The sequence below is a fragment of the Tyto alba genome, unplaced genomic scaffold (assembly GCF_018691265.1).
Source record: "Tyto alba isolate M040663 unplaced genomic scaffold, T.alba_DEE_v4.0 Super-Scaffold_7, whole genome shotgun sequence".
In the NCBI taxonomy this organism is placed as follows: Eukaryota; Metazoa; Chordata; class Aves; order Strigiformes; family Tytonidae; genus Tyto; species Tyto alba.
The window spans coordinates 38371826-38384865 of record NW_024881328.1 but is presented as its reverse complement, the minus strand read 5'-3'; the positions used below and the strand labels follow the sequence as shown (position 1 = coordinate 38384865).

Here is a 13040-nt window from a genome sequence, read left to right as displayed (position 1 = left end):
GTTAGTTATATCAGTCTTTAAAGTTGCTCATCACCACAAATGCTATGACACAAGAGGTCTGCCTGAAGTCTCTTTATTAACTCTCTCTCTTTCTGTATCTCTGGACTACAGTGTTTTCTTATACAGAACACTACGTGCTTGGATCAGGACCCCACGAACTTGGAAAAAACAGCTTTCACACTTTAACAAGCTCCCGCAGAAGTTCTGGTGTTTACATCTCATTTGCTTGTGCCTTACCCAGAAAGGCCAGTGTTGAATACGACTTCCCCTGCTGCGGAGGATGGATAGCCAAAAGAATAGCCCTTCATCTTCGTCCCATCTTCCAGCACCAAGTTCGCTGTCTGCGCCTAGAGAAAGGCACATGAAGAGACTCAAATACAGGAGGAAAAGGCTTGATGTTTATACAGGTAACACCTAGGACATCTGCCTTTCATGCCTCACATTGCAGTTATGCCTGCCCCTCTCCCACTCCCAGTTGCCAAGATACTTTCTCTTTTACTAGTCTCCTGATGCTCTTTTTCTTTCTAACATTTAGGAAACATTGTGCTCCTAATGAGGGCAAGGCAGCTGGCAAACCTCACCGCAAGCAGAGCATGTGCTGCTATTGCTGTGGGATCACCCTTCTATATCAATTTGCTCATTTCTTCCACCCATTATATCTTGCAATTAACCAATATCGTAACTCTGTAGGGAAAGGATCGCCTCTCTCCTCAATGTTTGCTCATGGCTTGCTGCTGAGTGCTGGCTCTCATCCAGCTGTGACCTTTGATAGGTGCTTAACTTCTGTTGCAACTGTACAGCTAAGCCGCTAAAAATAAGTGTATGCTTAGTTGGACTGGTGTCAAACAGCAAAATTCAAAATACTAGTCCATTCCACTGTAGGACACCAGAAGAGAGGAACTTGTGGATCAGATGGACACTCATGGTCTCAGTTACCTCAGGGATAGGTATAAATTGTCCTGGAAGAGGTAGATATGAAACAAGCAGCCTAGAGGAAAACTTCCCATAAAACCACACCCTTTTCCAAGAGCGTTTAGCAGAACTGAGTCCCACACTAACTGTGGGATCCCTTACAGGCTTAATCGCTATTTTACATCTGAGGAAAATGGGACAGAGGGAATGACTTTTACAGAAGTCATTCGGAGATTCAGTGGCACAGCTAGGTCTTTGCGCATACCAGACCAAACACACCTTCTTTTGCCTCATTTGGAAACTAAACCTTTCTTAGTCTGTCCAGAAATTGGATGGGAAACCACCTGGGAACTCCAGCTTCTACCAAAAATTAACAAATATATGCACAACAGAAATGACAGAATGAGTTGGAAGATTGCTTCCAACAGCAGGATCACTGATGACACGTGGGGGAAGAGGGAGAGTAAGCAAAGCTGGAAATAGATTTGCCAATGAATTTCTAAGTTTAAAAGAATTTGGACAATGAATCTTTTGAGCCCTGAGAAACTTCCACTTTTGGAATGCAAGCGCAGCTGCCTTCTGGGCACAGAGCTGCAGTGCAAAAATCCCCAATGGTCTGTGCCACAGGAGATGTGCCAAGCGTGTCCACCAGGCAGCAGCTCTCACCATGATTTAACTTCATATTGGCTTTTTTTACAGAACAATTCCTCTTAATGTTTTGTGGTTTTTTTTTTGTTTTTTTTTTTTTTTTAAGAAAAATCAGGATGAATTTGCTGTAGAAAGGAACAGGAGAGCTACTTTCCATTAGCCGTAAATCTGATGAACAATCACAGCAAGGAGAAATTTCATTCCCAGCATTGAACATTTTGTAACAATTGTGGCAAACATTCATCTAGAGCTTCTCTTCAGTTACAAACACTGCACAGATCAATTACTAATGTACTGCAAAATACACTAAAAATCAAACTGCACTGACAAGTAATTGAATTCTGTGCATCTGGGATGCTTTTAGCCTTTCATTTTTTCCTCATTAATGTCAAACGTCCAGTCATTCTCAAAAGGCTTAGCCAATATTTTCTGAACTTTCCCACACTATTGGATGGGATAGTCAGCAACACCAAAATCCCCTCCTTCCCCAGTTACAAATATAGTTTTTGTGGCTCAATCCCGCAAATTTAGCCCAAATAAAAGTTATAGTCAGCTCCCTAATCTCAGTAAGCCTCTCCTTACAGAAGGCTGCCACACACTCAAAGCTTTATGAAGCACAGGGGGGGCCAGGGTGCCTCAGACCGGGCTTTGGCCAGGACCTCTGCCCTTCCCAAAGCCTCCTGAAAACCCAGCCCGCACTGCTGACACGGGACAGGCTGCAGGAACCGGTTTCTCTCAGCCTTGGTTTCAGGAGACGGATCCCTTCCCCCAGGAGGTCAGGTATTTGAGTCCACCCAAATACCAACTCCAGTTCAAGCAAGTCCTACCACTAGTTGGTACAAGTTGGGGTCATCGGCTGAATCACAGGCCCAACTGCAAACACAGCCTAGGAGAATCCTTTGGGAAGCAAAGTCCACAATGGTGGAATGACCAGAAAAGTTAAGATTCATCTGACTCCCAAGGGCCAAAATCCAGAGCAATCACTGTGACATTTACAGCCTCACCCTCACTAGAGTGCTTTGCAGGAATCTGCATGTCTTTCCTCCCCCCACATACCACCTGCCTTTCTACACACCAGACCAGCACAGAGATAATTTCTGTTGAACAGAAGCCCCTGTTGTACTATCAGAGCCCCTACAGAGTGTTCAAGTAATACAGAAGAACGTCCCTGAACAATCATAACCTGCCTGCAAGTTCAGCTATAGCAAGGGATAGATGTTCAAATGTTTCCCTCTCTTACTTGATTTATTATTCTTAATTAAGTGGTTGGTTTGTTTGTTGAGCATTCTAGAAGCAATTATTCTTGCTTACATTTCCAGCGGAGGTGTTACCATATCCCTAAGCTGCCAGCCTACCCTGGCTTTTCAGTTTTGTTTTTAATGTGAAAAGTGATTTACAGGCTATAGAGAAGGCCAGTTGACACAGCCAAGGATTAGTTGGGAGAGATTTTCATTTCAAAAAAAAAAAAAAAAAGGCAAAAAATAAACAAAAACCCTAGAGCTTCCAAGGGGTCCGTTTGTCTTCACCCTTCTCAGAAGCATTCCCAGGTAGTCTCAGATAAATCTCTGTTGTAGTCTCAACTAAAATGTTTCTTCCACACACACCCCCAGTGCGAGATATCCCATTTGCAATCTGATTTCTCCTTCCTACATGCCAGTAGCTTTACCTTTAGCAGAGCTCCCTGTGCTCCAGAGAGGCTGCAGGGCTCTGGGAGACCTTTGAGGATGGAGATGGCTAATAGAAAGGATCATGCTGCTGCTGCTAGGTTTTGTGCATTTTGTCAAAGCAACCTGAAGAGTTAACCAGTTCAGGTCTCACTTCACTAAGCACTTCACACATGAAGTAAACAAAGCACTGTAGAAGTTAAACACAAAAAAAAAAAAAAAAAACAAAAAAAAACAAAAACCCACAAACCCATAAAACAGTAAGAAAGTAAAAAAACAGATTAACTTAGTTCCAGTTAGTTCCCTGCTCTAGCAGCCCTTCCCATCTACAGGATGGATGATAGAGATCTGCAAAATCTCAAAAGATTTGCAGTATAATTTGCTTTTGAAAGTGTGTCTGCTATAAACCCCTGTACTATAACAAAGTGAACAGGTAACTTTTCCTCTTTTCTACTTGCCTCAGAGAGTAACCAGTCAATGAAGTCAAGTTTTTCCCCTCCAAAGAAATCCTTCAGTTTACCTTGGCAAGGCCAAGCTGAACCCTGAACCCTGGGGTACTGGAGGACTACGAGTACGCTGAGTACCAAAGCCAGGATGGGCACTGATGTATGGCAGAGACACAGCTGGGATTCAATTTCAGTGCAAGACAGTTTATTTCCCTCTAGTAAGAAGATGATAAAACATCTCCTTTCTAAGGCAGGCCATGATTCCACACAGCACCACAGCCTCTGCCGTGTTTCTTGGCACACAAATCTAGCCGGCTATTTAACAGCCAACGTATCAGAAGAACAGAAGAATCTAAAAGCCACCAGAGTTTCTTCTATAGTAGAAGGCCAGTGCCATGACTGTGCTACATCCACTCTTTCAAGACCAAATAACCAGCAACAAAGGAGGAGTTTTCTCTTTGATAGAAAAATGTCTGTTCTTGTGAGTACTATGCCATCACAGGCTGGAAATCTATCTGGACATTGCTGACAGTCAAGACTTCCTTTGCCAACCCTTTTTTATACATGTAACTTTATGTTAGCATATTTGCTTCTGGCTAGAATTAAGCAAAGAAAGGGAAAGAATAAAGACTGAATCAAAATCCAGATCAGTGACTTGGGATACACCAAAGAAGATTCACACTTAGGCTAACTTTAGGGAGGAGCTTTGGAATAGTTCCTTTACCATCCAAGCCAAAAAGAAAGCTAAGCCAGAAACGCAACACAGGTACCATCACAGAAAAGTCACAGGTCCTACCACTTGAACTCTTCTTAAGGCTGTTCAAACAATGCCACAAATATTGTTTGTGACAAAAAACAAAGGAGAAGGGCGTACCAAGACAGATGAGGCACCTAGCAGAAGGCACTGGGCACCCAAGGAAACGAGCACCCCTTCTCTCCTCAACAGTAGCACCTCACTCAGTTCCCCCCCATCTCCAAGGGAACAGGTCCTGTTTTACCTCCCCCTCCACTTTCACCTCCAAAGGGAGAGGAGTGGAGTAGCTTGTGACTGATCTTTTACCTCCTCACCCATCTCTCTGCTTCCCATGCAGTCATTTTCTCAGTTACTTTCCACCTGCCTCAACATATATTTGAAGAGCCCTTTTACAGTAATCTGAAATAGTTTCTAAAGTCAGTATGCAAAATTTTTCCTGTTCTCCCTCTCATTTCTAACTATATTTTTAGCTTGTTCTTGGTAGTTTTTATAGCTCTCCCAATCCTCTCCTTACCGAGACAGCTATACTGTTACAAGCCACCTATTTATTGCTTGTACTACATCCCCATTTAACTACACAGGCCTCAGATGAGCATTAAATGATACGAGCTTCGAGCTATAGTCTCTCTGCCCATTTCTGAATTATAAAGACGCTTGATTACCCTGAAACCAGTGATACTAAGCATCCCTACAGAGAGCCCACAGGGGTCTCTGATTTGCTCTGTACCCCTCTTTCACTCGTGGATGCTCCATCTCTCCTTTAGAACTGAAGGGTGAGATGCAATAAGGAAATACGGACCTGTGAGTCCCCACATCTCAGACTGGTCACCTACAGTGGTGTTCCCCCACATAGGCTGGGCTTAACTGGACAGAAAACAGGCTTGGGAGAAGAATTATTCGGCACTCTACTAGAACTACCACCTCTCCCTCATGGTCTCTAATACTTTACTTAGCTTATACATAGGTTAGAAACATGTTTTCTTTGTATTTTGTTATGCTCCCTAAAATAGTCCACTGAGAAAAAGCAATAAAAGGCAACTAAACGCTCATTTAAGCCTGCAATAATGGGAGAATGGGATCATTACCTATACTGCCATTAGCCCACACACCTTAATTACTTTGAATTTCATTCTTTCTCCAAACTTCTTGCAAATATCCATTATCTCTAATGATAGCTGGAACACCAAACCCTGCCATAAGTCACTACTTGGTCACTTGTCTCACAACTACAGTTAGCTTCCACACACTGATGCAAAGCTATACAATAGGTTGGCTTTTTAGGGCCACTTATCCTTAAATTTTCCCTCAGGTCTGCTCCTTTACTGCTTGCATATGTATATTAGAGAGTCTCTTCCACCTCTGCTGCTGTGTGTCTTATGTAAAAAGGAGTATAAGCCTGTCACTGTCTTAAAGCAAAAGCCTCCGGCCAGGAAAAGTTCAAGTTTTTATATTCCAGATTCTGAATTCAAACAGAATCATGTGGCCACTGGCAAAAGTGGTGTTAAAAATCTGAGCTGAGACTTCAAAAGCCACAGGCTCCTAATCTATACTAGATATCAGCCTTTTTACTCTCCACGAGTGCTAGCATCCACTCTGACAGCACAAACTCATGTAGGTATTAAACTCAAATAATCAAGTCTAATAAGGAAACACCTTTCCCTAGTGTCAATGACAAGACAGAAGGTGTCACATAAGATATGTCAGAAAGAGACTTTTGGGGCTGGCGAACTAGCACCATACCTTGTGGTGAGCCAGCTAGTCAGAGTGCAGCTACAAATGCTCCACTAGACTCAGCACTTCAGTTGCACAGTAGGTCTTGGCCACCCTGCAATAAATCCCATCACACACCTTGAAACAGAAATGGGGCCCAATTCATTCCGACCCACCTCAGGTGTATTTGCAGTTACTGGGACTGAGGTTAAAATAGGTCCCAAGGATTTCACTTGGCATTGCTTTCTTAAAAGGTATTCATTCTCTTTGCCTTCAGCATTAATGTCACTGGCTTTAAGGAATCACTCCAGCTCTACCAGCACAGAATTAGGTAGATCCTAGAACAGCTGGTACTGTAACTCCATCAGAGTAGGGCAGTAGTCTTCCGTGAGTATGAAACCATAATTGGATGCCTCAGCATTATAAGATATGACCTTGCAGGTCTGTCACTGTGCAGTCCTTGAATGAGAGACAGAACATATACCTAACACCATCAATCTGTCATTTAAGATACCAAATCCAAACTTCAGATCCTAATCCATCAGTATAAGAATGCATCAGATCCAGCCTACTACAGGTGCCTACCAGAATTATACGGGGCTGTGTAAAGAAAGACTGTGTCTCATCAAAAGCTGAAGCAGCAATCCTAACCATGGGCACAGTGGAAGATGCCTTTTACTGCAGCAGACTTATAACCACTAACTAAAGTGTCTTTGAACTCGCTTCTCTGTGCATCACAAGGCTTCAACTACTGTATTCTACAGTGCATGGCAGAAATAACTGAACCAGCCCCCAAAAGCAAGAGAGGTATCAGAGGCAACAGAGAAAAGCAAGAATGACATTCCAGCAGAATTCTTCAGTGCTGTTTAGTTGGCTTGACAGTTTCTAAAACCCTGGTGAACTTGAGTGTACCTGCACAGGCTCCTGTTCTACAATACGTGGCATCAGCATACTGATGCTACAGGCCATCACCAGCAATAAACCAAGCAGCCAGGTATGAATCCTGGGCTCCTATTCCCTAGACACTGTGATATTTGTCAACAGCACCTCTTAGTGCATTCACAGCTTCCACTCATCCAGCAATACTAGCGGTAAAATTGTCTCCATTCTCCCCTGTTCCATTTCAATTTGAAGCACTACGCCCAAAGAGAAGAGATTGTTCAAACTGTCGCAATTTGCTTTGTCACACCAAGAGACACTTTCTAGCCCAGTGCTGAGATTTCAGAATGGAACAGTAGAACCTGGAACCTGCTCTGGAAGATGGGAGAGCCAGCACTGCCCCACCTGAGGGCTTTGACATAGTTTTAATGTGTGGTCGGTGTCAAACCAACATAGTTTCACCAGCCTGAGGAACAACCAAGGAACTTGCTCCTCATGTCAGAGCCCTAGTTCCTCTCCAAATGGTGCAACTGCGGAAACTGGTAACCATGATGGCTTTCTAATTCACAAGTAGGACTCCAGTTGTCATCACAAGGAGGAATATCTTCCTCCTAAAGCAGATCTGATTTCAGAGTCAGGATCAATCTGCTAGGAAGAAGATTACTGTGCTGTGTTTCAAGACAATGAACAAGGTAACAGTTCATGCCTGCTGTGCACTCTTGGGAAGGGGAAGACAAGTCCATTAGCAAGAACACTAGTCGCAACACAGCCTCTGTTTCTAAGTGCAGGTGAGAAAACTAAACTGAGAACTCAGATGCTGAAGGAAGGGATAAAAATAGCAATGCCTCTTTCCTCATTCAGTTTTTTGCTGCAGCCAATTTTTGTTTTAAAAGTAATAGGTCTGTTAACAGGAGCTCAGAGAACTCTTGAAACATCAGTGGCTGTGGGATGGGTGAGAGAAACCTCAGTCCCCAGTGGATAGAAATTATACTCTTCAGCCCCCTACCCCACCCTGCCAGGTAAGGCAGTATCTCATGGGTACCTTGCAGCCCCAGTCTCTAAGAACTCTTCCCCACCACTCGCTGAAACATCACTCTCCGGTTGCTAATTCTATTACACTGTTGTTTCAACAGGATACACGTGCAAGAGCACCTTTTCAGTGCAAAGCGCATGACGACAAAACACTGCCAGTGCTACAGAATTCACACAGAAAGTCCCATTTCACCACTGTACATCTGCCTGAGTCACACTAGCAAAGCTGGTCAAATGCAGCTCCTGTAACAAAGAGCAGAAGAAAGTCAGGGAAGTGAACTAAAGGGCTCCAGTCCCACTACATCAAGAGCTGATACACTGATGCATTCACAGAGAGTTGTCTACCTCTCCTATTAATCTCAGAGCCATCATGGTTTCCAATGCATTGAAAATGGATCCTCTGTGGATCCAACAGGATTAATCACATGCTTCAAGTGATGCATGTTTTTAAAAATCTAGTTGATTCATGCTCATATGGACTGAAATACCTGCTCTGTCAGCTATCAATCCTACAGAAAGGTGGGCGTTTCTAAAGAAAATACTATATAATAATTAACTGAAACCCTGAACTTCCACCTTTTGGTGCAATTTACCCTATAATTTCCATTTCAGACTACACAAAAAGAGTGTTTGCTTAGCTAATAAAACCATTTAGCAAAGCAAACCCCTTGCTTAGGGTTCAGACAAATCTCCTTTGGTTCAATTTTCTGTGTCTAGGTAAGCCCTGTTATCTGCAGCAAGCTATCTCTCAGCATGACAAACACATCTATTAAACCATAGTAGCCCAGTTACTGTTACCTTGATGCTCAACAACCTGGTACCTGTCCTCAAGAAACTCCAGTGATCAGCAGACACATTGCAAAACTCCAGACTGCCTTTCAAAGTCTTCACCACTTTGCAAGCTGTCAGAATTCTTGTCATCTTGAAAGTTGCCAATGGGTAACTAAAGTTTAAAAAAAAACAAGACAAAACAAAAATCTGCTTGTATGTATTTCTTCGAGGTTTGGTGCAGATAATATACTCTTGCAGATCACAGGGGAAGAGAACAGAGACACAGCAGGTGTGCTGGACTGACTGTACAGCGCTGCCCTACACCTTCCCATTTATTCTGCCATTAAAAGTCTGGTGCAGCCCCACCTCCTCCCGCCCCTCCTCGGAGGGGTGCTTGCTTAGACACCCTTGCAACACTTTTCTTCAGGTTGGTCTCTGAGCACTGCTGTGGGGGTTGAATCGCAGGCCAGACACCAGCTCTGCCTGCTGGAAGAGAGGAAGATCTGCTGGAGAAATCACACCTGCTGCAATGAAGAGAGTCCTCACACTCTGAAACAAACACTTTACATTTCAGTAAGAAACAAGGAACAGCAGTGCTTGTTCTCCTAACAGCACGTGGGCTACGCAAATTAAGAGAGCCTGTTCATAGTGTGCTTTTGAACGCTCTCCAATATTTGATCGGGGGTCCGCACATTAGCTAGTGGGACACCATGTGTCTGCTACAAGCAGTGAAGTGGGAAGACCAAATTTTATAGAAAGCCGTAGTCTTTTCATTCTGTGTTTGGAGAGTACACAGTCACCAGAAGTCCTAGCACAGGTCCCAAAGTGCTGCCCCTCCTCAAATAAATGAAAAGGACGTCACCAGGAAAAATAAATGGCTGCAATAGGAAAACATCTTTTGGTAAAATTTCAATGGACAACAGCTGAAATAAGGTGAAATGTTCCATATGCTATATCCTAACTGACCACAGACCTTTATGACTATCACATATTTCCTATAACTCTACACTATAGTCTTCAAAAAGAATTGTGTTCCTCATTAGCCAGATATGAAAATGCCTAATGGAGACAAAAGCTGTGGGAGAAGCATGCACATTATTACTCTTTAATAACTGAAACGGTGAGGCATCTTTTGAAACCCAGGTGATCAAAGCTTCAATCAGCTCAGAGTAAGAAGAGGAAAAAAAAAAGATATACAGACTTTTTTTTTTTTTTGCAGCTGGACTCATACTACTGTAAAGGATTCAGGTGACCTTTTCTAATCACTGACAGTAATAATTAGAACTTCTTTGTAAACAGGGGTTTAAGATTAGTCCTAATTGATGCCAGTATCAGATAAAAATATTTCCTGCACAGCTCATTACAGCACCAGGTTGAACAGTCATGCACATAATAAAAGACAGAGAAGAGAAGGCAATGGGTTTGGGTACTCTCTGTGATGTGGAGAACTTACTGGAGACTTGGATAAGAAACACATGGGAAAGGCCTGAATCCAGATGACTAGAAGAGACAGACCGGGTGTAGGGGAGCTCACTGCTTTCACATGAGTTTTACAAGTGTGCAGAGCTGGGAGAAACAAGCCAACAACACTCCCTGGTAACCTGAGTGCTGTTTAGGAAAGACATAACCATTTTCACTACCATAAGATACCTTACAATCAATCTGATTCATAGAAGGGGCTTGAGATACAAGGATTTTACTTTTTGCAAACAAAGGAAAAGAATCCTAGGAACTGGGAAATGTTTTTGTTGGCTATTCCTCTATTTGCTTGGTTCTAGCCTGTAGTGATCCAGGTTGGAGACACACGCAGGACAGGGGACATACAGAAAGCAAAGACATGCTTATAAGTGAATGGATTGCAAAAATCTATACCTTGTACTAGAAAGGTCATCTTAACATACAGTAACACATGTGCTCACACGTGCTGTTCAGAAGTCTGCTTTCTTCCAAAGTTACATCTCACATTATGTTAGCTTTACACTGTCACAAATATCATACATAGCATTTGAAAGGTTTTGAACACTACCTCCTTTGTTATGGCTATACCTGAAGGGCAAATTTTGCACTCCATTTTACTCTCTACCAACATGAGGAAGTTACTTTGGGCCCTGGGTATACATGTGCTTGAACCAGAACCAATCCACACTGGCAGTTTCAGCACCCTAACTGCTAATCCCTAACTACCCCCTTCCACCCTGTGAGTTGCAATGTGGCTGCACAATGGGGCAGATGGATCCAGCTAAAAACTAACCCTTTCCTTTCACCACGAGGCTGTTCATGAACACAGGGGCTCAGGAGTGAGGAGAAAAAGGACCATGCCTGTTGGCAGAAAAACATCTTTTGCCAGGTGAAAACAGCTGCATAACAACATCATGAACTGGATTCAGTTTGTCAGGGATCTGCAGTACACACAGAGTTCTAACGTGGCAGCTGTATATTAAGGATGAAATGCTATAGGGGGGAACAACAGGCAAAAACTACTTTCCTTCATCACCTCCACAGCAAGGATGCCCCATTGACAACTGCTGTAGATTTGACCCTGCTGTCTTCCCTTTTTTTCCATCCATTTTTTTTTATCAAAATTGATTAAGCCCACCTCAGACTTTCTGAGATTAGGAAGGCTATCTCTCCAGTGTAAGAACCACCTTCCTTTCAAAGCCTCCACCATGATGGAGGAACTTCTCTGCCAAAAACAGGAAAAAACATCCAAGCTATTTGTCTCACTGGCAATGTGCTAAAAAGAGGAGATGAGGTGATGAACTGTTGACTCTTTAAGGCCAGAAAATGTATCAGGTATTCCTGAGAGAAGCCTCAGTTTAGAAAAACCTGTCAACATACAGACAAGCCTTCTGCGGTTTGGACAGATCTTAATTATGTGCTTTGCTTAACATAAAGACTAGAAGTGGCAGAATCATTAAGAAACAGGGAATCAATAAAGAAAAGAAACCAACCACAGAAGAGTGGAAAAAGGAGAGCATAGGCCAGTGGTTTTATGGAGATGCAACCACACTGCCTGAGCTTAAAACTTGCCTGTCTGTACACTACTTGCAACTGTATCGTCCCTTTTGGGAAAGAAAGTTTGGGCAGGGGTCTGGAAAAAGGGCACATATCAGGCAAATCAGGAATGTAAAGCCATGAAGGCAGTAGATTTACTCAGACAAGAACAGCTCAAATACTGGGGGAGAAAGGTAGAACTATAACTTGGGCTTCCTTAACATGGTCTTAGACTTGGCATAGCTGTTTAAAAAAAGGCAGACTGCCTTTTGTTTCATATTAATTTACACTGCATCATACACAGATAGGGACTAGGACAAGGAGAGCAAACTGCTCATTAAAATGAGGAGCTTTTTTCTTACTGTTTACAAGTGAAAAACACCAGAAATTAAATTTCTCACACAGTCCCACTGTACCATAAAAATCAAACAAGATCAGTGGTCTGCGGCTTTGTGAATATCTTAACCCTGGGGATTTAAAGAAAGCTAAGTGCCTATGTTTTCAGAGGCTTAAAACAAACTGCTTGATTTTCAGAAGAGAAGTGCTCAGAGTACTTGAGGCCCTACTCAGGTGCCCCAGGACTGGCACCCCAACACGGAAGCTCCCAAAGCCGTTCCATCACAGCTGGGAGGCTCCGCTATAAGCAACCAAGCTATGCAGGATTCTTCATTTTCAACTTCTCTGTAAAAAGCACGAGATAGTTCCATTCTTACTTGAAAGACAAGATCAGGGCCAATTTGTGGGCATGTTGGCCCAGATTCATGTCAGTGCAAGTACCAAGTGACTGCCTCCACCTCAGCAAAGCTGCAGTGGCAAAAGTCTCCCCTGGATTGGGATCAGCGTAACAAGCATCCCACATTAATTGCTTGGACTCTCCTACTTGTAGCTGAGATGAGAGAAGTTTTTTCCCTGAGTGTCCTTCAGATGCTTTTAGAAATCTCTCCTGCCATCTGTCAGGTTGTGTCCAATTTCTGATTACCCTGTCTTGCCCCAGCTAAAACACATTTCAAAAATACTGAGTAGAAAAGCAGAATAGTTGAGGGTGCCAGCAAAACTGAAATTCTCTGCTGCCACATGGAACAAGACAAATACTCTCCTCCATCCCTAAAGCTAGCAGAAAAGCCCTCCGAGTGATTTGGAAACCCTGTCTTCCATTCCAAGGCAAGCTCCACTTGCTTCCCAGGGAGCTTATAGGAGGAGTTTTGGAAGTTCCATATGTTTTCTAATCAG

At 43.1% G+C, this 13040-nt stretch overlaps 1 protein-coding gene across 1 annotated transcript in view; it reads right to left on the bottom strand.

Moving 5' to 3' along the window:
- CPS1 (carbamoyl-phosphate synthase 1) overlaps positions 1–8966 on the bottom strand; it is a 96337-nt gene extending 87371 nt beyond the window's left edge. Inside the window, exons 1-2 of the mRNA XM_033009015.2 lie at positions 8844–8966; positions 238–347 (exon numbers count right to left, since the gene is read on the bottom strand). Coding sequence (XP_032864906.1) covers positions 238–347; positions 8844–8966 — 233 coding nt within the window. The remainder of the gene's footprint in view (positions 1–237; positions 348–8843) is intronic.
- Positions 8967–13040: the final 4074 nt, after the last annotated feature.